Source organism: Aedes aegypti, chromosome 2, assembly GCF_002204515.2.
Source record: "Aedes aegypti strain LVP_AGWG chromosome 2, AaegL5.0 Primary Assembly, whole genome shotgun sequence".
In the NCBI taxonomy this organism is placed as follows: Eukaryota; Metazoa; Arthropoda; class Insecta; order Diptera; family Culicidae; genus Aedes; species Aedes aegypti.
In genome coordinates, this window is record NC_035108.1 from 459,029,799 (window position 1) to 459,055,678 (window position 25,880).

A 25,880-nucleotide genomic window follows, 5' to 3' on the forward strand; every position below is an offset into this window, starting at 1 on the left:
TTTTAATTGTTTTAGTATTGTAAGATCACATGTGGTACACTTTAAATCGAATATAAACAGATTTGAAATAAAAAAAAAATGTGAAAAATTCCCAAACTATTGATGAAAACTATAATTTATGAACTAGCAACACGGCCGGGCTAGAAACAAAGTGCCCTGTTGCAATCCAACGCAACGATGTGAAAGTAGGCCTTTGCCAAAACGACCAATGAGAAGTGGTCTTTTTGACAGGCAATTGGTTTAATTTTTGTACTTTGACCTGACGCGTCTTGTCTTAGCATAATACAAACAAAATATATAAAATTAATTAACTCATTACGCGTGGCAAAGATGGACAAATTATGGGTGAAATTATAAAAAAATCCACCTGCTCGGCTGGGATTTGAACCCAGAAATCTTGAATGCTAGACGAGCGCTTTACCAACTAAGCTACTGAGCCACTTGGTGACCCAATGACTGAGTTAGTTATAAGTTTGGAAATCTAATCCCCACAGACCACGCAAACCCCTTTCATAACCCATATCCATCCATCTCATTTTACTACACACACGGGCTGATACAAGCATACAAGATTACTGGGTTCAAATCACTTGTAGAACACGGTTCCTTTGATTGTGTTGTTTTCGTTGCACTGTGAGCAGTTGTCATTGTTGTTCTGTCAAAAGGAATTGTGTTTATATGTTTGGGCTGAATTTTGATGGCAAACAATGAATTTTAAAGGAAATTAATATATTTCATCATGTTGGAGGGATAGAGATGCTCTTAGATATGTATATTCTAGTATAACATGTTATTATAGCGTTGATTTGTTGAATATTAACCACTCACTATATCACAGTAAGCCGTTAGCTGTGACTGCAAATACTGGGAAATGAAAACATTCAGATTAATCTAAATATTAACTACCTTTTGCCAAATTGAGCCCGATTCAGCCTTATACTGAAAACCTTCTAGGACGAGGTTTACTTATAAACATGAATTGTGAAAAATCAATGTATGATTGCTTAAAATCGACTACAATTGTGCGAATAAAATATTATACCAAGAAATAAAAAAAAAATTAAGGCAAAATTCATTGATTTATGAAAGCTAAAATAATATTGATACCGATACCGTGGACGTACCATATTTGACGCAGTTAAGAAAATTTTGAATTCAAACATTTGTCAAATCGTCTAAATTTGTCCGATTTTGTTGAAATTTGAAGCAATGCTAGCTTAACTATTATAGAATTAGGGAAAAATCAGTAAAAATATGTTAAACGTTTTTTTCTTCATGTTTTAATGACTTTTTGTGGAACATATTAGGTTCCTTAATTGACGCATCAATTCTTCAATGTGCCTAATTTGACGCACAATGTTCCTTATTTGACACACTAAAAAATAATTGCTAAAGTTTAAAATATACAAGAGTTTTAGTATTCAATAGTTCAATTTATTGAAAAAAGCGCTTTAGAGTGAACATAAAAGTTAGATCTTTTGAAAAAAGTTTTGAATGACGTCATCGGTAGTACTTTTGCTGTGCATTCAGTTTAAGTCAGAAAATAAAACCAGTTTAAGTGTAGAAAATAAACCGATTGAGTTCAATCCATAGTCAAGCGTTACTGTTTAGTTTAATGTATTTTCGTCGTGGTATCAAACAAGGGAAAGGTTTGAAAACAACGTTACGCTAGAACGGGGAAGAAAGTTGAAAAAAAAGGAAAAATTGGTCGAAAACTAGAACGAAAACAACCGATTCCAAAAATGGTTGTTTGAGAATCTTCATTACAGCACGTGAACTACGCCTACTTGTTCCTTGCTCTATGTAAACTTTATGGGCCACGGCCCGCGGGACAAATATGCGTGCAACCAACGGCAGTATGGCATCTAAATCGCTCGAGAACCATATATGAGGTCATCCATTAATTACGTCATGTTATTAGAGGAAGGAGCTGTTCTGCAAAATGTGACGAATCATTCATTTTTTTTTAAGGTTTCGTAAAAAAGTGTGACGTAGGGCGGGTGGGCAGATGTTGTAGAAAATGGTATGTATTTGTGACACTTATCTCATGGACACCCCCTATTCTATAAATTTTACTTAACCAACCATTGAACCAACACCTCACCTCGTGACGTATTTATTTAAGCTTCCTCGAAACATTAGGGGACGCTAAATTGTACCATTTCCAAACCCTCTCCACCTTGGCCTTATTTTTTGTATGGAAAGTGCGAATATTTCGTATGAATCTTTGCGTTTTCCTGAACCCCTTCTCTCCCTAAAAACGTGACGTAATCTATGGATGACCCTTTACATGTGGTTTCATAAAGCATTGGATTGTTCTGTGGACGGATGTTTTGAATGCAAGCGCCATAAATATTTCTTTTCCTATTTTCGATCCAACAAAACATGCTGAGCAAAAAAGCAAATAATAAGGAACATTGTGTGCCTAACTTGACGCACAAGATTTTCATACAAAAATATGTCTTAAACCTTAAAAATAGAAAAATGTCGACGTCAGTTCATGAATAAAAGGATATTACTGGCTGTTGTTGATGATATTGAAGTAAATGACCACAATATTTTAACGAAAATTGATTAACAATATATAGCATTTTCACTAAGGAATGAAAAAATTGACGCACTGGTAGGATGCATTTTCAAATAAATTTTATTTTTTGCCTATTATTAATCAAAAATAAACTTTTTTCAATTGGAATCCTTCAATAACATGTAAATGGAGAATAAGCAATAAATTTTCGAGTGCTAGTTTGAACCAGATTTTGTATATGATAGAATTAATTAGAAAATGCGTCAAGTTTGGACCCGCGTCAAATATGGTACGTTCACGGTATATCTTAAAAAAATAAATCATCTGAAACTGCAAATGGTGCAAGTTTTTTCTTTTAAAAACAAGTACAGGCATCGATCGCTCGTGGCTCTATACTGCATTTTGATTTCGGAAAGCATTAGGCATGTTTGAAAACATGTTTTATTCAGTTTTTTGAATTTGTTGATTTGGGATACCATTACATTCAAAATACTGTTACTTACTAAACTCGTAACACCTTATGTCGAGTATGAAGGCCAAACTTTTATAAGTCATTTACTTTTGGAGTTATTTGAGAACACCTTGAACCACGGAGTACGTCTAATTGTAGACAATTTCCTCAGGAAATTCTGAATTCTACACAGCAATATATTTATTTTGAAAGATCGAACTAACTTATGAAAATTTGACAACGGAATCGTTTTTGGCAGAGCCGTTTTTGCTTAAAACAACATTATTATTGCAAATATCTTTTGCGCAATTCTTGTAAGACATGAATATTTGGTTGTGTCATCCGTAATCATGCAAATTATTGCTGTGTGCGTTTGAAACGCATATATTAAATGTGGGAACACCAAACGCGGTAAGATTTTTAACAAGGAAGGCGAAGTCAAAGATTGGTTTTCTTTGCTGGGTTAGCGGTGATTAAGATCATGGTTGCTAAGTATCCTTTGGTTACTTTTTGTTATCACATTTGAAGCTCTGTTAGGCTGGATTTGCACGTCAAACGCAAACAACAATATTCTCGCATAACCTGTGATCTCGCCCTAAAAGCCATTGGTAACTGAGTGTGTAGCTCCTTGTTTCTAAGCAAATGGATGGATCAGGATGAAAACTACACCACTGGGAGATAGAAGAGGATCTTCTCTTCGTCGTACCATAGTTGAATAACGTTTGAATCCATTCGTTTGCTCGGTAACAACAAACTACACAACCGATTAGCAATGGCTTTTAGGGCGAGATCACAAGTTATGCGAGTATTGTTTGGATAAGCAAATATCAATTTTTGCAAAATAAAACATATTTTTTATAACAAAGAGAAGCACTATCCATGCTTTGCTTTTTTGATCTTCATTAACGTCATTTTTACCCTAAGGCTAGTTCATTTCGGGCCCACCGGTTTTAATTCCCGCCCGAAAGATGTCGTCACCCTAACTTTCAGGTCATCTCGGGGATCAGGTTTGGTTCCCAGGTCCTAGGTGTGAGTTCTAACTACTATTCCAGGTCTGCCGCCCCCCATCCGACATTGAAAATGTTTCAACGAAAAATACTGATTCGATTTTTGTAATGATGATCCTTGCGAAAGTTACCTGAATGTTACCCCGCTGATAAATGATAATATATTTTTTGCTATTCCGTTGCTTATTAGCCTACTTTTCATCAATTAAATGAGCAACATAACGGCCTACTTTTCCTAACAAAAGAAACTGAACTGAAAAGTGCTACTTTTCAGCATTGTTTTGGTTACTGAAAAGTAACACTTTTCAGAACTGTTTTGAAAATCGCCAACTAAATATCTGAATGGCTTATACAGCCATGCTTCGAATTGTTTTGTATTTACAAATGACAAGCTACTTGTCCTACATCCATTGGACGATCCGAGCACCATTCGTGTGTGCGATTCAGATTCGGAATCGGGACGTCTAGCAAGACGAAGATGAGGTAATCTAGGTCATAGCTTCCCGAACTTGAATTTTGCGACCCCCCAACCTCTCACCAGTTTTATATTATTCATAAAACGAGCGAGGCGACGAGAGGTCGGGGGGTCGCGAAAGCCAAGTTCTAGAAACGATGATCTAGTTAATTCCCAAAAAATCCAATGCGTGCGTAAAACTTAGCACATGAGCAGTGAGTGTACAATTTTGTATAAATTTGCATGCAGCGTCTTACCTGGCCTGTCCTCGAATATCTGTTAAATATTGATCACTTTCACCCTTCTATCAATAAAGCGTGAAAATGTATGACAGTCAAGTAGTATGTATGTATCACAGCCTACCTGATTGAAAAAAAAATATTGAGCCTGTACGACGCATGGATGGCCACGTGAGTTGTTTTGAAATGTGTTTGTGATCCTAGATACAACCCGATTAAACGGTTTTTTTCGTAATAGCAAAAAATGTTGTATGCAACTCGCTGCAAAACTCGATTTTTTCTGCACTCGTCGTATTTATCCAACTCGGCGAGCCTCGTTGGATAAATGTACAACTCGTACTGAAAAAATCATCATTTTGCATCTTGTTGCATAAATAACTATTACGGTACGTCAAAAATAAATATTTACGAGTTAAATATTGACTTCTTATTCTTTCCATCAACAACTGACCAGTATTCATTTGAACATCGTCAGGCCATTTGCCATATTTAATAACTTTTAAGGTGTTATCATGGTTTCATAATATTCTAGGAAACACAAATTAATCCATAAAATCGTTTGAAATCCGAAGTTGAACACAATGAATGGATTTTTCTAAACTGACAAGATTGCTGACTAGACTTTGACATCTGTTCGCAAAGTCAGATGCCTTTAGCATGGTTTACATTTATTATGCGTTCTCCAGCTTAGTAGAGATAAGTTTAAGTTATAACTTAATTTAAGAAACACAGCCAATGGAAATACATGTGAAGGCACTGTTAGATATATTAACGATTCTACCCCATTACCCCGAATGCCATTTCCCCGATTGCCATCACCCCGAATTCCATTACCCCGAATGTACCATTACCCCGAATTCCATCACCCCGAATGCAATTTCCCCGAATTTTCAATTATCATGACATGATGATATTGATGACATTTCCCCGCGATATTGGAATTCGGGGTAATGTCATTCGGGGTGATGGGACGTTCGGGGTTTTGGAATTCGGGGTAATGGCGTTCAGGTTAATGGCATTCGGGGTAATGGGATTCGGGGTAATGGGGTAGAATCATTAACGATTCTACCCCATTACCCCGAATGCCATTTCCCCGATTGCCATCACCCCGAATTCCATTACCCCGAATGTACCATTACCCCGAATTCCATCACCCCGAATGCAATTTCCCCGAATTTTCAATTATCATGACATGATGATATTGATGACATTTCCCCGCGATATTGGAATTCGGGGTAATGTCATTCGGGGTGATGGGACGTTCGGGGTTTTGGAATTCGGGGTAATGGCGTTCAGGTTAATGGCATTCGGGGTAATGGGATTCGGGGTAATGGGGTAGAATCATTAACGATTCTACCCCATTACCCCGAATGCCATTTCCCCGATTGCCATCACCCCGAATTCCATTACCCCGAATGTACCATTACCCCGAATTCCATCACCCCGAATGCAATTTCCCCGAATTTTCAATTATCATGACATGATGATATTGATGACATTTCCCCGCGATATTGGAATTCGGGGTAATGTCATTCGGGGTGATGGGACGTTCGGGGTTTTGGAATTCGGGGTAATGGCGTTCAGGTTAATGGCATTCGGGGTAATGGGATTCGGGGTAATGGGGTAGAATCATATTAACATGTATGGTACCCTAATTCACCATCTGAAACAACAAACAGTCGTGTCATACTCTTAAACTTTTAACTTCTAAATCTGAAGTTCCGATTAGATTAACTTCGAGCATCCTATCCGATACAATTGATATATGTACATTGAATAATGGATGGTGATAATTTCAGGTGAATATGTAACCTCTAATTGTCAAGAGCACAAATCTTGAAAATCAAATAACCGTTAACGCTGATGATTGTCTCAAGTTGGTGGTAACCAAGCGATCACATGTTCAGCTCGAAGCTCTATTTGGTTCTCTAACTTTATGTGGCTCAACTCGTACTTGATATGATCCAGCAAAAGAATAAGCTTGAATGGCTTTTTTTTATTATGGAAAATCAATTATTTTTACAAAGTTTTTCTGTGCGATTTCTACGCATATAAAATAATGTCGAAGCGATCCCAAATAAACTATAAAACGGTGTACCAGGAGGTAAAGGGGGTTCAAACACAAATGTTTTTTTCTAACAATGTTCTTTTAATACTTTTCCTGTTAAACTTAATCTTAGGTATAAGTCAAAGGTAATGAATCGATCTGCAAATATATTCTACATACTTTCAATATATTAAAAAAATTCATAATATTCATGCGTTTCTCATCCTTTGTTTCAAGACGTTGTTTGATTTTAGACCATCGTTTTAAAAAAGATTTCATTTGAGCTGGGTGTTTTCCTGAAACAAAATTTTCAAAGCCGGATAGCCTTTTTTGGATAAATGACTGTATTTGTACCACGCATCGATTCGGACTAGAAGTTGAGCCACAAAATTCACGCCTCGCTTTCGAGAGGAAACAATTGCGTGACCCCAAGGGTCTCAGTATCACGTAATACATCTGACAAACCCAAAGAATAGCAATTTGGAAGTGAATATTCCAAACGGCGAGACGATATTGGTTTCTTTTGCCCTATAGTGCGATATTTTCTATCGATAGAATTTTACGACATTCACAAACAGCTACAACTTGAGAAGAATTCGAGCAAGTGCAATAGTAGAATGCATTTCAATGTGTTGCATGCCTTTATGGTGACCAAGTGATTTCCGTTTACCATTTTCCCAACTGGCGTGTCTGTTAACCATTAGTGAAGTGAATTAAAACATCGCTTTGCGCGTGACATGTTCAATACAACAAGCGGATCTTTCCTTCGTTAATTGCTCCCCATTGATAATACCCATTCCCGCCATTTCTATCAGTTGGTATAATTGTCGTTCCCTGGTACTACAAGGGATAAGTTTTGCTGCTCCCAGTATTCCTTCTGTTACCGTTTTTTAACGTTGTTTGTGTCACACCTATAATTATATCGCCAAGACTACATTGAGAAAATTAGTATTGTCCTTGTTTAGCATAGTACCAAAGCGTTTCATTGTTATTCATAGAAGAATGCAAAACTGAACAAGAGTGAGTTGCTATTAAATTTGAACGCTGTATAAATGAGCTAGCATATACATATATATAGTTTTGCGTGCAGTTGTAATTGCAATACATATAGCCAGTAGACAGATTTACAGAAAATGACTGTAATTAATTAAGCAGTTGCAAGTTTTGGTTTATTTTATGTTGATCTTTACTTTCGTAAATCTATACAATGGATAAACTGTCCAATGGTTTTGTGCTAAATTATTGTATTCTTGAAATTTAAAAATTGAGCCATCATACCAGTCTTGCAACTAAAAATAACGATAACAACATTTGATGCTCACACTTTAGAACAGTTTTCGATGGTTAAATGGCTTCACACAGTTCCAGATTTGAAAAATGTTTGACAGTAATGTCATTTTGTTGAAATTAAACAGAAAAATTGAATGCTTGTTTGGATATCGACGTGTATTTGAAGTAATTAGGTACCTTCAACCAAACTTCAAGATTTTTAAATAATTATTTGAACAATGTGTGCCCATTGTGTTTTTAGATTGATACTCTTCTAAGAGCTAGGATTTACAGAAAAAAAATGTGTCATGGAACACCAGTTTTTGAGAATTCACTCGAATCCCTTACTTTTTTTTTCAAAATCCTTGGAACTTTTGTATAACCTTAACGATTATAGGAGAAATATTAACGTGATAGGAGAAATATCATAATTCCAGAATATGATTATTTAAATAGCATGGAATCCCAACTGACCAAAAGCATCCTAAAACAAAGCATGATAATGTCTAATTCTCTTCAAAAATAATTTCATCTCTCCATTTTGAACAATGTTGCTGACATTCATAAAGTGCTTGTAAATAGCAACTTTATTCCACAAGCCATTTCCTATCTAATTCCGGTTTTCATCCATGCTGTTATGTGTAACAAAGTCACAGGAAGACAAAATTCAAACCAGAACAATACTTTCCAAATCCTTGTCCCTTTTTCGAAAACCACTGAACAACATGAATTCAAGGGTCAGAAAGTCCAGTTATTCCAACCTTCTTCCCGCTAATCGTTCATTGAATATATAAACTCAAACCAACTGTAAATGCTATCTTTTAGAAGCACGTAGAGATATTATAACAGAAAAGAAACAAAACTATTTAAAACCTATATACATATATTGTATTTTCGCTGCTGGTTTTAGAGAATCAAAAAAGCATGATATCCTGATGATGTCTTTTTTGGTTATTATTTATTATATTTTTATATATATTTAACTGTGCTGCTAGACCAATATATTTATTTAAACAATAAAACAATATTAGCTTCCCGCCAAAAGCTGCTTCCCAAGCAGTTATGCTAGTGAAAATGTCCTACAATGTTGTTTTCTCTCTGTTTTCCATCTCTCGTTTTTTTTTTCTTTTCTGTTTTGTTGGTTGCCATGGTGAACAACCAATTCCCTACGTGAATAACCAAATCCAACATGGCGTACAGGATAACAAGCTGGGAGACATCTGCTTCTCGCTGCGCTACGTACCAACAGCAGGTAAACTTACCGTCGTGATTCTGGAGGCGAAGAATCTAAAGAAGATGGACGTCGGAGGATTGTCAGGTAAAGTAACGATGGCAGCACTGATCTGTCAAATTTGACACATGCCTACTATGAGATACACAAACATATTTTTAAATGCACCGGGTTGGATGGTGAACCTTTACTAATCGAATTTCTCTTCTTTTCTTCAATTGTAGATCCATACGTAAAGATTGCACTGATGCAGAACGGAAAGCGTTTGAAAAAGAAAAAGACTAGTATCAAAAAATGCACACTAAACCCCTACTACAATGAGTCGTTCTCATTCGAAGTTCCTTTCGAACAAATACAAGTATGCGAGAATGTATTATACTATCATATAAAAATTCTGTGTTGTGTTGCATTTTTCTATACATGCCGTACTGTATATATATTGAGCGTTTTCTCCTGCATAGAGTTTATTTCTGTAAATGTATGAATCGAATTTGGCAAACTTACGTTGAAGTAAAATTACAATATATGGAACACGCCACAATGAATATTTATCCCGCATGGACCGGTACCAGATTTAATCTGTTTCGGCACCGTCGGATGACAACAGTTTTTACATGCAAACATTTAAACTTACCCAGAAAGCATGCATCCCACTGTACATGACTTCGAAAACATACGCCCCAACTTCCGATATGACATATCAGCGAGCTTCGATAGCTTCCGTTGTGCTGGCTTTGATTTCGGACAACGGAGCATTTACAGACGAAATCGGATACAGAAAAAAAACACTAAACATCGTTCACAGACATTCAGATGGGATGAAACACATTCGATTCCGACGCGCCCCCAAAAGTTGCAACACAGTGTAACATCTATTTGTCTGTGGCATGTAATCTGTCGTAGTAGCATTGTAAAAATTCTGTCATGTAGTTCATGTTTATGATTTTCAGTGCATTTTCCATGTTTTTGTTTTCGACTGGCACTAACACTTCGTTGTAGCATTTCGCTTACCACAGCCTACTGTGTTGGTCAAATGCTTCGAGGTTGCTTTGATTTCACGTTGTTTTAGTGTCATTTTAGTATTGTGTGAATGCCTTAAAAACGAACAAAAAATGCTGGAAATGCTTTGTTGTTGGATTAATGAATCAAATAACCAAGAAACCGAATCCAGCACAGCCTTTCTCGTATACTGTAGTTTTGTGTCTATCTGTATATAAAATCCCAACAATAACAGATAAAATCCTCAAAAACCGTATGTGTTTGTATAACAGATACAACCGATGTATCTTCACTTCTGTGAATCCCCAACTCTTCCAAAACTTCTTTCCGATTTTGAGTTTCTTCTGTAAGAAATAATCAACAAACAACCCGTCAAACAAACTTCAATGACAAAACATCCCCAAACAAAAACTTGTTCATGGACTCGCACTGCGGGAAATTGAACTCTACTAACATATGACACTTCAGTACCATTCAGGATAGATACTCTACTCCGAGCACGTCCCATTTAATCTCACATCAAGGAAGCGTGACATTTTTTCGACACTTCTTTTATCTAGTTCAAACCAAGCAACAAATTAAAAAAAAAAGACATCTACAACAACATCACACAAGAATAACCCCCAAAGGATCACACAACCTAATCGCAATCCCAGGAGACCTCGTAACGGAAACAGAAGCGTCACCACATTCCAATCCTTGGGCAAATATGAGAATATGAAGCGCAACCGACTAAGTATTATCATTGTATTGTTTTTTTTTTCTTTTCCTATGAAAAATACCTCTTTTTCATACAGATACTCCTCATTTCTTTCTAATTACAAATTTATCATGAAGCTTCGTGCCTTTTGCGAGTAAAAAGTGTGTTTTCAATCCAGAAGTCTTACCGTTTCTTATCATTCGTAATTCTACTTGTATTACTTAAAATCTGATAACATTTGACGATATTTGTAAAATGTTTTATACTTTCATATATTACTTCTTCGCTAACTGTCAATGACTAACTTTCAATGTACTACTTTTTGATGTTACTTCAAATCCTTTCGCAAAACACGCATTGATGCAAAGTATTTGAATATTTTGTCACTTGGAATGGTAACAGACGAAACAAGCCGAAACGCAATACCTCTAACCTTCTACCAGAAAAAAACGAACACAGTTTTGATCGAGTATCAATACATTTCCGTTTACAAGTATTTCTAGAAACAACCGAAACCGAAATACTACAACCACACAAAAGAAACGCGTAGGACTTTACACCAGAATACCTCAAATCCCGTTTGTGTGACCCTTACAGGTGCGGTAGTATCCAATCGAATCAATCCATATTGCGATTCAAGCCAATCCCATTCATTTTGTACTACCCCACCTATAACGGTAATCATAAATGGGCATACAATGGGTGCGTTAAAGTGTCTGCATGAACAACAATCGCAACTCCCAAAAACTTCCAACAGATTACCCGTTGATGCAAACACTTTGAGCACGAATATTCCCCTCTACGGAAAGGTAACATCTATCTCCCTTGTGTCTATCACTATGATTTGATATTTTAACTCTATTATTTTTCATTCTCCTCCTAAGAGGCCATCTCTTGGCCGAACAACGAAACACGAATTAACAGGGCGGAAGATTTTCTCAACGGTTGCCTCGATTCGGCATAGGTTTACGCATGCACTGTTCTGGATCGAGGTGTCACGAAGTGAATTGCATGAAGTGTATCCATACTGATTTTGTTCTTGACTAGCTTATCACAGATTCATAATTTGTCTTTATAATTTGAAAATTATCTTTAGAGTACAGCCTATCTTTCACATGCTATCTTTATATATACAGTGGTTACACTATTACGGGTCATTTGGACTTGAATTACATGTAGGATAGAGTGACTAATAATCGTGACTGGGTAACCCATAATAACGTGAGCTGTGTAATCAATGTTTAGATTTAAAAAAAATAGTAAACTTGGTTTTTATGACCATCCCGCAAATGCGTTCTATTTTAACTTCGATGCTTCCCATAATAACATGATATATAGAGTCAACTTTTGCAACACTAAATAGTAAATGAGCGTAGTTATTGTTTTAAACATCGTTTACTCGTTTTGTGTTCTGTTACTCGATACTTCCCTTACTCGATGGCCTTTGCAACATCGAGTTATGGAGATTGACTGTAGTAAGTTTGTATGAAACATTCATCGGTAGTTATTTGTTCAATTCTCATTGAGTAGCTACAATAATTTTGAGCTGAGGAAGTAGCCTGGATGTTTTCCAGATATCAGTAAATTATTGGCATTGTTGATACAATATCACGCTGCAATATTCAATTTGCAGAAATCATCCTCCTTTCTGGATTACATCTTTCAAGCTCACAATAGAATTGAACACTGAGGAAATTGTACTAGCGAAATTCACTAAAATACCTAATAAATTTAGCCACTAAAAATCAGTTTGAATTTCATACCCTTATAAAAATAACGAAAATAATGATAAATTGATTTCTTATGCAATTCATAGAGCTGCATTGAAAAAATGTAATTGAAATGATGAAAAGCGAAAAATTCCCTTATGAACTTTTAGTGATCGGTTATGGAATAAAATATTTTTAACCATATTCTTATCTCGCGCTATAGGACTGAGAGGGATTCCGATTGTAAACTGAACAATACCAAATATTCGTCATGTATTCTGATATAAGCAATACGAGGACTGTTTAAAATGGACTAAAAGTACAGACAACAATCTTTCGAACATTCAGTTTCTCTCACTGGCCGCCGAGCAGCGACACTGATGTCTGTATTCCACTCACTGATAGCGCTACGCTGGATTCTCAAATTTCTCAAACTTTCAACACAAGCGCATGGAAGAATGGTAGCCGACAGCTATCAAAACGTATGGAAAATAAGGAAAACCGTAAATTACTAGCAATTAGGAAACTGGATCGAAAAAGTAGTGATTAGAAATCAAGCGTAATGTGAATGAATTACTTTTTGTTTATAGTTCATCTTCCTTTGAGCTTTCTTTGCTTTAGGATTTCTTATTTACTACCACTGAAAAAGAGCCATATATTGCCTTTTCAGTTTTGAATCAGCAGCTGGATGGTCGTTATTTTGGCTCCTGAAAGGTTTATTTTGTTCTTGTTTATTGTAGTTAAATCAATAATTGTAATGAAATTAATTTTTACTTACGTCGGAATATTTCGGCATCCAGACACACCATCTAAAAAAAACTGCAATTAGTTTTACCACGATAGGCGTCATATTTACTTTTTCATAACTATGCAGTATGACTTTTTTGCACAAGTAACAGTACATTTCTCTATCCTCGAATTAGACGAGACTAGAATGAACTGAGCTGCACTGTACTATTCAGGTGCTTACCTTTAGATCCCCACGCTCTTGTCTGGTGTGGTGCTCATTGACACTGCTTCCTGATCTCGACACGAGGGCTTCGATATGCTCAGCCTCTAGAGAAATTTCGACGTTTCTTGAAAACATAATAAATTCAGTGTTTAACTTTTGGAAGTTTTGGCAGACATAGATGCTCAGAACGAAGATTTTTGGTTCAATTCTGAGCATCTATGGCCAATGATTATGTACTGCTTAATGGCTTGGGCACGCAAGGGTTTTTGCGAGAAAAATTCAACATACTATTATTTGAATACAGATCAATCGTTCTTATTTCCGGATTATTATATTGCTCCCAGAATATGACTCGCATGAACTTATTTAAAGTAGTCGCAATTTTGTTGATTAAGTAAGCTGGCGCATTTTGCCAGATTATATTCAAATATGTTAATTGGGAGTGGACGTGAGCATAATATAAGTTTTTCCTGTCTTTAGGAGGTAGTATGTAACTAGATCGTCTTAACATTCCGAGAAATTTAGATACTTTTGAGTGTATACTATTGATATGATTGTTCCATTTGAGATTTTGTTGTATTATTAGTCCTAAGTAAGTATGATCGTATACTTTATCTAGGTGATTAACTCCTAAACATAAATTTAAGTTTATGTTATTATATCGATCAGTGCTGGAAAATATTAAGTATTTTGATTTTCCAGCATTTATGGTTAGTCCATTATTGGAAAACCATTCATTGATAATATTTAGATCATACTGCATGTTTTCAAATAGTTCTTCTAAGTTTTCAGAATTGTAGATTAGTGCAGAGTCATCTGCATACATTATCAGTGTTCCTCTCAGAGGCAGATCAAATAGATCATTAACAAAAATTATGAACAATAGTGGTCCTAAAATTGATCCTTGTGGCACTCCATATTGTATTCTACATTCAAAACTACTATGACCATCCAACTGCACTATTTGTTTTCTATCCTTGAGATATGTTTCAATCAATCTATGAGCATTCCCTCTTATTCCATATCTCGACAATTTTAATAAAAGCAGATCATGCGGGACACAATCAAATGCTTTAGAAACATCTATAAATATTGCGGAGCATATTTTTTTCTTATCTATATTTGTTTGAATGTTATTTATCAGACTTACTACAGCACCTACAGTGTTAGAACGAGGCTGAAATCCAAACTGGTTTTTGACAAAGAAATCGAGTAACCTATTGTGAATCAGTTTTTCATACGGCTTTGACAAATTAGATAGAATAGATATTGGTCTATAGTTTTCAACCATTGATTTCTTTCCAGATTTTAAAATAGGAGTTACTCTTGCTGTTTTCAATGCGTCTGGAAATTCGCCTTCTAATATTGATTGATTCAGAAAAGTGGTGAAAACTGGAAGTATAACATCGGCATTTTGTTTCAAAAACTTTACAGGTATCAAGTCTACTCCAGCAGAGCTTGAACTCTTCATATTATGAATATAGTTTCCTATTTCGTTGATAGATGCTGGCACCATCATTATTGAACTTATTAAACTTCTGTTCAAAGTACACACCTGTTGTCGATTATTAGACTGAGATTGGAGTATTCTGTTTAATTGGAGTGGGATATCAACGAAATATCCGTTAAAAGCATTGCAAATCCCCGTCTTGTCGGATACAACTGATCCTCCAACAATTATTTCCGTTACAGCTTTGTAAATATTTGATGTTGTTTTTTTATTTATAATTTGGTTCATAATGTTCCATACTTTTCTAATGTTGTTACGATTGTCATCTATTAAGGAGCTATAATACTGTTTCTTTTTAAATCGAATGATTTTCGATACATAGTTTTTTTGCCTGCAGTAATTTACTTTGATTTGTGCATTATTAGGCCATTCTAAGGTTCTTCGATAAAGGTGCTCTCTGATCTGGATTTGATTAAGAACAAATTCATCAATCCAAGGCGATTTACAAGTTCGTCTTTGCTTAATCTTAACTGTCCGTGAGTTGGTTTTTATAACATCAGATGCCAATATACAAAATTCGTTTAAGTTTGTAGCTTGTGCGACTGTTTGGTTAAGGTCCATAGAAGCCTGCTCTAAATTATATTGTAGAACTTCTTCAGCTGCATCTTTGACTATAACATTCGAAATACCTTTCAAACTAATCAACATTGCTCTATGATCGGAAAAGCTAATATCATGTAAGCCAACAGCATATTCGTAATTTGTTACATCCGTATACGCATGATCAATGATTGTTCCAGACGAGCTATTTCCATGGGTGAAACTAAACGTATCTAGCTTATTAAGTATTGAATATCCATTTGACGTAACCATAGATTGATAATAAACCGAAGAGGAACTTAATAAATTAATATTGTAATCTCCTACACATATCATTCCATTGTGCTTCTCCAGTAGTTTATCTATAAAATTCAGACTAGCTGCGAAATCAGCATGAGGCGGTCTATACACAACTCCAACTTTGAGTTTTGGATAACGAAGCGCTACAACGATTGAACTACCCTCTAGAAACTCTTCGTTTACTAACGTATCGAATGCAATCGAACTATGTACGAACATACATGCACCACCTCCAGTTCAGCAGAGACGGTTAAGATCTTTTTGGAGAACGGAATTTGTTGACATCCTCGATAGTATCAATGATGTGCACATCTGCGACGTCATCTCGTTTGCAGTATACAACTCCCTTGTTGCACCACACGTACTTGTAGCCATGTGAAACACGAAGAGATTTGGCGGCCCGAAAGATCATTCTCGTCTCTCTTGTGAGATTCTCATTTATGAATACTTGAGAATGTTGATTCCTAGTATTCGGTGACGATCGGCTTGTACCGGCACCAGTAGCGTTAACGTTTTCAAAGCCGATCTCGTCAAGATACAGAGATTTGCCTTTTCGCGCTCGGAGAATATCGTTGCGAACTTTTGAGTTGTTGAACTCCACATGTATCATACCATTTTTGAAACGTCGCGCTCTTTCTATATCAGGCGAGTAGAGTTGCACACCGACAGCAGCAGCAATCTTGGATACGATTATGGTTTCACTGAGAGTGAGTGATTTTGGCACACCGTTGATGATTAGTTCATTCTTCAGAGCGGCTTGCTCCGCTATACGCAGTCGCTTCTGCATATCGCTCACTGATGAATTCAGTGAAGCTAGATGTTTATCGTGTTCACCCATTTTAGTAGAGATTGCTGCACATTCGATTTTCATATGCTTGAAGCACGATTTAATATCATCGTATTGCGCAGCTATGAAATCCTGTGACGATTTCACTTCTTGCACCGAAATTTGCATTTCGGCTTGGGCTGCAGAAAGCTCATTAAGTGACATGCCAAATTTAACCATTGTTTGATCAGTCTTCTTCAGGCATTCCATCTAATCATGTTAATCATCCATATTAACCTCCTTTACCTGTGCAGCCGAAATAGCCACGTAGTGTCGGTGGTAAAAGCCCACCTCACAGGTGACCCCTAATTTATGGGGTCTAAATAAAACCTAACCGTAAACGGAGCCTAGGGTACCAAGGTGCCCTCCACAGTATTGAGCCCTTCCTGTGCTACCCGGAGCAACGGTGCAGGTGACCTTGTATTGCTCCGAGATAATCGGCTGCCCTTCTTCAGTCTCTGTCCTGAGGCTTAATAAGGGTGGGATTATGTATATGTTGACATTTAATTTAAATTATCACCTATACACAGCCATTCCATGAAAAACAGTTCTAGTGGGTCTCCGAATTGCGTGCAAATTTGCTATTTTGTTCCTTATCCGAAATAAGGATAAGGTACCGTGGGGTAAGTGGATACAGAAAAATCATTAGTCAACTTCATTGTTCTGTACACCTAACGTGAATAATGTAATTCAAACTTTTTTTTGTGGATAGCAAATGAGGGACTAATATACTTCAAATCATCGATTATTTCGATTTTTCTGATTTTTATGTATTGAGTATGAAGGACTTAAACATTTGCGCCAAATGATCCACTTGCCACACCATGGTGGGGTAAGTGGATCACCAATAGAAAAAATCTCTTCTCAAAACAAATGTGATGTAATTATGTATAGTAAGAATGATGTTACTCTCGTTCTTATTACTAGTGCTAGCAATGCTACATTTTAGTGCTTTAAAATTAAAAAATATCGTAATTTAATCAAAATATATTGATAAATATGTATAAATTAGTTTACACTAATTCGAACAACAAAAAACATTGTAACTAGGATAATTTGGAAAAAAATCATCCATTTATACATATAAGTTATACAGAAAAATTGTAGGATGATTCTTAACGATGTTTTCGAATAACACTCGTAGTTTGAAAATATCAATTATATTTATATTTGAATAACAAACTGAAATCCTTTTATTCTATTTATGCATATGTTTGTATAATCTGTCTAGATTGATTTATATGGCCAAATAAGGTATGATAATATACTTTCAGTTCGAGAATTAGTAAATTTTGCTCTTTTGCAACTTAGCTTAGATAAACCACGAAAAGTTTCGTGTGAGTTTTGAAATTATTATTTTATACATATATTTCTTTACCAGAAAGGTTAAAAAACCTTTAGGTGGATTAATTAAAATTTTCTATGGTCAATTTGACAAATTTAAGCTGGGAATGAAAAAAATAAAGGAAAACAACATTTGCGGATATTAAAACTTGTTAAAATTTTCGTGAGCAGTCTGCCAATAAATGATAATAATACTTGATCCACTTACCCCACCCCATTAAAAAGTACGGGTAAGTGTACCATGTACAATATATCTATATGTATTTATAAAAATCACATATTTTTCATTATGATTCATTCAATTAGAACTCAAATGCTCACCATATGACGAAAAAAATAATATTTTTCGATTTTAGACAGAGATACAATGGATTTTTGATTGATGGAAAACAATTTTGAAATTAATTAATTTTTGCAGCTAACAAGTTTGCTTGTGTTAGTGTACGTGTAGTATCAGTTTTGCAATAGTATCAGTGTGGACGCAAGAATATAACCTAAAACGACGCAATGGTGCAAAAACATTCAACATATTCAAGTATTTATGCTTAATATTGACGAATGATCCACTTACCCCACTGATACACTTCCCCCACTGTACCTTACACGTATTTTTGGATTTTTTTATTAGGATGACCATTTCCGAAATAGGGTGACTAGAAAAATCGTGATTTTGCAAAATTTTTATTTTTAGAAAAAATATAACTTTTGAACCGTTTGACCGATTTTCAATCTTTTTGGACGAAAAGAAAGCTCGTGTTTTGAAGGCCTCGGGACCAAAGAGGCTATTGCTGCTCTCATTTTTTCTTGAAAGTTCAGAAAATTTTACATAAACTGTCAAATTTTCAGCGATGTATGTTTTTTAGATTTTGAGATATATTTTTTAGAAAATAAAAAATCAGTCATTTTTCATCGGCACACACTGTAGATCTCAGCGCATTAGATTTGTAATGTTTTAAAAAAAAATCATAACTTTTGAACAACTCAACCGATTTCCAATCTTTTTTTATGGAATGAAAGCTTAAGGTCTCAACTTTTCAGAAAAAATAGAAAACTTTGAAATTTTTTTTTACATTAAAATATATGAAAATTAAAAAAAAATACTAGAAATTATTATATTTTTTCAGGTTTGAACATATTTTTATCAGATTTTTCAATTTTGTCTGAAAAGTTGAAATTTTAAGCTTTCATTCCATACAAAAAGATTGGAAATCGGTTAAGCTGTTCAAAAGTTATAATGTTTTTAAACATTACAAATCTAATGCGCTGAGACCTAGTGTGTGCCGATAAAAAATGACTGATTTTTTATTTTCAAAAAAATATATCTCCAAAACTAAAAATCATATATCGCTGAAAATTTGAAAGTATACGTAAAATTTTCTGAACTTTCAAGAAAAAATGAGAACAGCGATAGCCCCTTTGGTCCCGAGGCCTTCAAAACACGAAAAAACGGAAACTATTGAGTTTTTTCATGTAAAAAACACAATTTTTGTGAAATTTTATATTTTTCCTGAAAAGTCAAAATCTTTAGCCTTCATTTCGTCCAAAAATATTGAAAATCGGTAGAACGGTTCAATTTTTTTTTGAATGAAAATTTTGCAAAATCGCGATTTTTCTGGTCACCTTATTTCGGAAATGGCCACCCTAATCAAAAAATCCAAAAATACGTGTATCCTTATTTCGGATAAGGAACAAAATAGCACATTTTCACGGAATTCGGAGACCCACTAGATCTGTTTTTCATGGAATGGCTGTATAAGTAAGTTCGCATTATGCGTTTTACACAGTGTTTTCTGTGCTCTTTCGTCTTTGGCGACTTTCAATAGATACCGATCTGTTTTGTTCGTTGCTGGTCTTTTTCTTGCTGAGATTGCAAAAAGCTTAATCCTGCCTAGCTTGGGTAGTGGCTACGGTTAGGATAGCTCAGATCAATCTTCAGTATAAAAGAACAGCAACGAACAATATTTGCAGACTCATGCAAAATGGTACAGCCCAAGTGGTGCTAGTTCAAGAACCTTACTTTCGTAAGGGAAACTTCTATCTAAGTAACCTTGAGGACCCAGTTTTCGCTGCTTTCAGTTAAAATGAAATGGCTAACTCGCGTGTCATGCCTCGTGCATGCGTGCTCGTAAATAAAGCAATCGTTGCTACACTCATTTCTGAGTTAACTACCAGAGATGTATGTGCTGTCACAATCGATGTTTCTGTTGGTGACCTCAATAGGAAATACGTCTATTGTTTGGTATACTTACCAGGCGATGAACCATCCCCAACTGATGATTTCAAATGAGATGTACACTCCGTACCAAATGGCCTTCCGCTGGTTGGGAGTAGTGACTGGCCGTTGCATGCTAGTCCGTTGTCTAGTGTGGCGCTACCTTCAAAGGGCATAAATGCCCACTGGAAGCATTAACGTGTCAGTGTCTTTTTTTAGCACAGATCTTGGATTACTTAAAATAGGCAATCGCCCAACCATCATGGTATCTGCCAGAGAAGAAGTGTTACACATAACGCTCTGCTCGAATAGAATCAGTCACTAGTAGACGAATTGGCATGTATCAGATGAGGAATCATTATCTGATCATCGCTACATCTTCTTTGAACATTCAAATGTAACTGCGCAGACTTTGCGTTTTAGGAATCCCCGGTCAACAAACTGGGAACTCTACACTGAATTGGTTGCGACTAAATTTCATGGATATTCGTCCATTGAAAATCCAAGTAATTTGGATGATGCCGTTGATACTACAACATCCTTCATCATGGAAGCTTTTGAAGAAGCATGTCCTCTGCGCTATGTGATGACTACAAGAGGGATCCCATGGTGAAATTCCGATCTGACTAGACTCAGAAAACAGTGCAGAAGGAGTTGGAACAGTCGCTGTTCAGCTGGATCAGAGTCGTTCAAGTCGGCTTGCAAGGCATGCAAGAAGGCTCTTCGTTCTGCTCGAAAAACCTTTGTACAAATGTTTCCAGTTTGAGTGAAGTCAGTCGGCTGAACAAAATCCTTACAAAATCTAAGGATTTCCAAGTGAACACTTACATAATGGTGACTTTACTTCCTCCGATGAAGAAGTTTTGGAATGCTTATTCAATACACACTTTCCCGGATGTGTGGACTCAACGGATGAACCAAATGTCTTTTCATGTAATTATGAGTCTCTGGCTTCAGGTCGCAGTATCGTAACTACTGAATCGATTCAATGGGCACATCACAGCCTCACGAACTGGCTAGGTGTGAGTAAGTCCGCACCCGTCTGCTCGGGAGAACATGTCAAAAGAAGTAGCAACGAGCTCGGAAACGTTTACTCTCGAGTAACCGAGAAAGGTGTGATATATTATGGTTTTGATAGACAAATTATTTGTATAACCATCAAATTGACAGTAAATAACTAGTTTGTAGTCAAAAACTCTTGGAAACCATAAATCTCGGATGGGAAGCAGCTTTTTTTTGGGCAGTCAATAGTTTTGCTCTTTTCAAAGCTTCTGCTCCAAAAGGGATTTGAGTTTATCATACATGTTTTGAAAAAGCTACTTGTAAGCAGTTTTGCTACCGGGTACATTCCCATATCCTGGCGTGATATTACTGTAAAGTTTATCCCGAAAGGAGGACGTGCGTCGTATGAATAAGCGAAGAGTTTTAGACCAATCAGTCTGACCTCTTTTCTTCTGAAATGTCAGGAACGCATAATCGATCATCACATCCGTGATGTTCATTTGGCAAACATACTTTTTCATGTGAATCAGCATGCTTACCAATCTGGGAAGTCCACTGTGACTCTTTTACACAAAGTTGTATACGATATCGAGAAAGCACTCGCTCAGAAGCAATCCTTCTTGGGTGTATTCTTGGATAACGTGTCTTTTGATGCCATGTTGGAAGCTGCACGAAACCATGGGCTACCAACAATGATTACCAATTGGATTCATCGAATGCTCAAAAACCGACATCTCTCCTCGACATTGCGTCAAGCAGCAATTCGAAAGTTCAGAGATTGCGGATGCTCCCAAGGGTAGTCTTGTCACCACTTTTGTGGGATCTCGTAGCAGATACGCTATTGAGGCAACTCAATAATAGCAATTTTCCAACTTATGGATTTGCCGACGACTATTTAACTCTGATGGTTGGTATGTACATAAGCACCCTATTCGACCAGATACAGAGTGCTCTTCAGGTAGTTGAGAGTTGGTGTCGCCAATATGGCCTTTCGGTTAACCCGAATAAAACACCTATTGTTCTGTTTTACCGAAAGACGAAACCGCGATGGAATTCGACCTTTACGTCTTTTTAGCTCTGAGATTAATGTGACTGATCAGGTAAAGTATGTCGGAGTCATTCTTGATTCCAATCTTTCATGGACACCTCACATTGATTTCAGAGTCAAAATAGCTTACATTGCCTTCGGTCAATGCCGGCGAACCTTCGGTAAAGCTTGGGCCTCAAACTCAAGTATATCAAATGGATTTACACAACAGTTGTTCGACCAATATTGGCATATGGATGCCTTGTGTGGTGACAAAAGCATGAAGTGTTATGGGTACTGGATCTACTGGAGAAAAAACCGGTGAATCGTAGATCTACACACACTTCGTTGTTTCCACTTTTGGTGAATTTGGAAAAAAATTGTCCTTGCTCCAATCTCACAATTGCTTGTCACTTTCCTTACAGGACATTTACCACACAATTCCCTTCACGGGAAGAGTGGACGTCTGGCTATTTGGAAAGAAGTATATCAAACAATATCGTATGTTTCACTGATGGCTCCCTTCTTGAAGGAAGAGCTGATGCTATTCTCGTGAGCTAAGGCTGAATCAGTTTTACTCACTGGGTAGAAACTGTACTGTTTTTCAGGCGGAAACATTCGCTCTTATGTGTGGAGTGCAATCAGCACTTCAACAGCGCGTAATGGGTAAAGTCATAAAGTTCTGTTCAGATAGTCAGGCTGCTTTAAAAGATCTTGCTTCGGCCAATTCAAGGTCGAAGCTTGTTATCGCATGTCGAACTCAAATTGAGGAACTGAATTCAGTCAACTCTGTAAACCTGGTACCTGGCCATTCTTCCATCGCTGGAAATGAATTGGCTGATGAGCTAGCTCGCGATGGAGCATCGCATGACTTCATTGGCCCTGAGCCGGCTATTCCAATTTCGAAGTGCTGGGTGAAGCTTCAGATAAACTTTTGGGCGGCAACTCAGCACAAGCAATATTGGAATAGTGTGGAGTCGTGTCATCAAATAAAATTGTACATTACTGAGCCATCTCCAAGGGTGGCGAAGTGTTTATCAAATCAGTCAAAGCAGAATTGCAGTCTCCTGGTCAGAGCGTTGACAGGCCACTGCCGACTCAACTATCACATGGCAAATATTCAGCGTGCCTCTTTTGTGTGTGATAGTTGTGACTCCGATTATGGAATTTCGTATCACCTGATATGTAACTGTCCAGTTTTTGCGCAAATGCGATTCCAATTACTTGGTAGACACTTACTAAGTGAAGCTGAATTCAGAAGCCTGAATCTTCAGGACATTCTGTTATTCTTAACAGCTATAAGCTCTCTTTACGCTCATGCGTTTTGCAGTGCCCTTTTTAGGGCGCTGTTCGAACCCATTATGGTATGGAACTACATGCTCTCAATTCGCTCATGTGATCTTCCCTCTTCAAGGGACCCCACTCCTATTTCCTCCCATCTTTCCCTTTCCCTTCATCACCCATCGGGTAGATGATGAAATAGGCTCAAATATGGCGATGGCACAAGTCTCCCAACTGGTGGGAAACGTGCCTTTGGAGCCGGCCTTCTGATAACTGATACCAGATACCTAATTTTGTCACCCTCCAGTACTCAGATAATAATAATAGTTTTCGACTCAACTCAAGGGATTTTTCGGGATCTTACAAATACTAAAAATCCCGTTAATTCCTGAAATTTTTAGTGGAAGCACCATTCTTAGGTGATGCAATCACAGACGATTGTAAGGGAATGCCTGCTTCCCGTTCGTTACCCAAAGACAGCGATTTGGAACATTACTTTAGTTCCAACACCTGTTTTACACCTTTTTAATCAGTTCAGCATTGCTTTGCTTGTGATAGCGAGGTAGTTAGAAGATGATTTATTAAATGATTTCTTGAGGCAGTTGCAAAGACCTTCACATCCTCTGAAATGTATCATTGAGAGTTTGGTTCGTGTGAAAGTAGTAGCCATATGTCAAGAATTGTGTTCAAACGATGCTGCACAGGGTTTTTTTATGAATTGTATCAAATATTAATGAGAACCTCTACAATAACTTAAAAAGTATTTTAAAAAGTGTCCTATCACCAAAGGTGTCGACATATTTTATGTTTAAGTTTTCACTTATCTAAATAGATGACTAGAAAGTGAGGCAACATTATTCACATAATTTTCGAAAGTGAATCCGGATTGCGTAGCTACTTACTGCTTCCGACAATTGGCACAAATTTCTTATAGGTCGTAAATTAATGCCCATCAAAATAGATTAGCTCAAACTTAGGTCTGTAATTGGCAATAGATCTTAAGAGAATAAAAACGTATTCATTAACTTCATCATTTATGGTTCTTCAACAGGTTACGTTAGAAAAAGTTTCCTTGTCTGAATTAGGATTTTTTTATTCAATACGACGATTTCATTATCATTTTAAGTACTGTTACAAAATATTCAGTAGTGTTTAGCATAGCCAAATATTTTCAGTTATACAAACATGCATTTGATTGTTTTGAGAAAATCTTCCGCCAATATCCCTCAGCCTATAATTTTGTATAAAAAAGGACAGTTTGTAGTTTAGTTCCTTTACCATAAATGGAGTAAATCTATTGTTGTTGGAATTATGTGCAAGAAAGCAAAATATCCCACCAATGCTGAATGTGTTCGACCGTGGAAACTGTGTGGCCTACTGTGATGCACACCCGCTGAATAAAACTAACTTTCCATGTTTTTCGCCATTTTTCCTCCTTTACAACACCCTTCCATTCGCAGAAAGTGAATCTGGTGGTAACTGTGGTGGATTACGATCGCATCGGAACGTCGGAACCCATTGGTAAGGTCGTCCTAGGCTACAACGCAAGCGGCACCGAGCTACGCCACTGGTCAGACATGCTGGCATCGCCAAGACGTCCGATCGCACAATGGCACACTCTTAAAGACCCGGAGGACGACAAGAAGGACTAAGGTGGACCAACGGCGGATTAGTGGTGGCGGAGCGCCACCTCAGCTACAAACAAACAAAAAAAAACATACGAGAGACAAGAGACACTGATTGGATCAGGAGAAAAAAATCATAGTGGACGCATTAATGAAATAGGAATAAAGAAACATAAATACACACTAATCGAAGAAAAGAGTGAATATGGCGAGCGGAAACTATAGGCCCTTTAGAGGTTGGAATTTCTTGATCGATTTTTTCGACGGCTGATTTGATTCACAACATAACGAAGCTCTATCAGGTTCATGTAAAAAAATGAGAAATTTAAAATGTTGATGTTTATTTCGTTCTTAAAACGGTATGTTCAAGTACTAGTGGAACGTTTTTGGAAGGAGTCAGTTAACTGTTAAAAAGTAACTCATCAATAAAGCCAAGGTGCTCCCCAGACCGTTATTGACAGAAAAAAAAATCATGAAATGTGTGCACACCAGTTGTTTTCTATGGCTAAGCTGTATGTCTGAGCAAAATAAAAAAAATATTAGGGCCTGTTTTTGGAGCTATGCTCTTTTTATGATATAAGTCTTGAAATTCAAAGAAAATCAGAAATTTTCTTATATCGTGATTATC

The 25,880-nt window shown here is 36.6% G+C and overlaps 1 protein-coding gene across 3 annotated transcripts in view; it reads left to right on the forward strand.

The window, feature by feature from the left end:
- LOC5565901 (synaptotagmin 1) overlaps positions 1-25,666 on the forward strand; it is an 81,935-nt gene extending 56,269 nt beyond the window's left edge. For 2 of the 3 annotated variants that reach the window (XM_001650212.2, XM_021848133.1), the window contains exons 7-9: positions 9,195-9,312; positions 9,450-9,583; positions 25,088-25,666. In XM_001650212.2, coding sequence (XP_001650262.2) covers positions 9,195-9,312; positions 9,450-9,583; positions 25,088-25,279 — 444 coding nt within the window. In that variant the 3' untranslated portion in view covers positions 25,280-25,666. The remainder of the gene's footprint in view (positions 1-9,194; positions 9,313-9,449; positions 9,584-25,087) is intronic. The other variant, XM_021848132.1, reaches the window with a different exon arrangement.
- Positions 25,667-25,880: the final 214 nt, after the last annotated feature.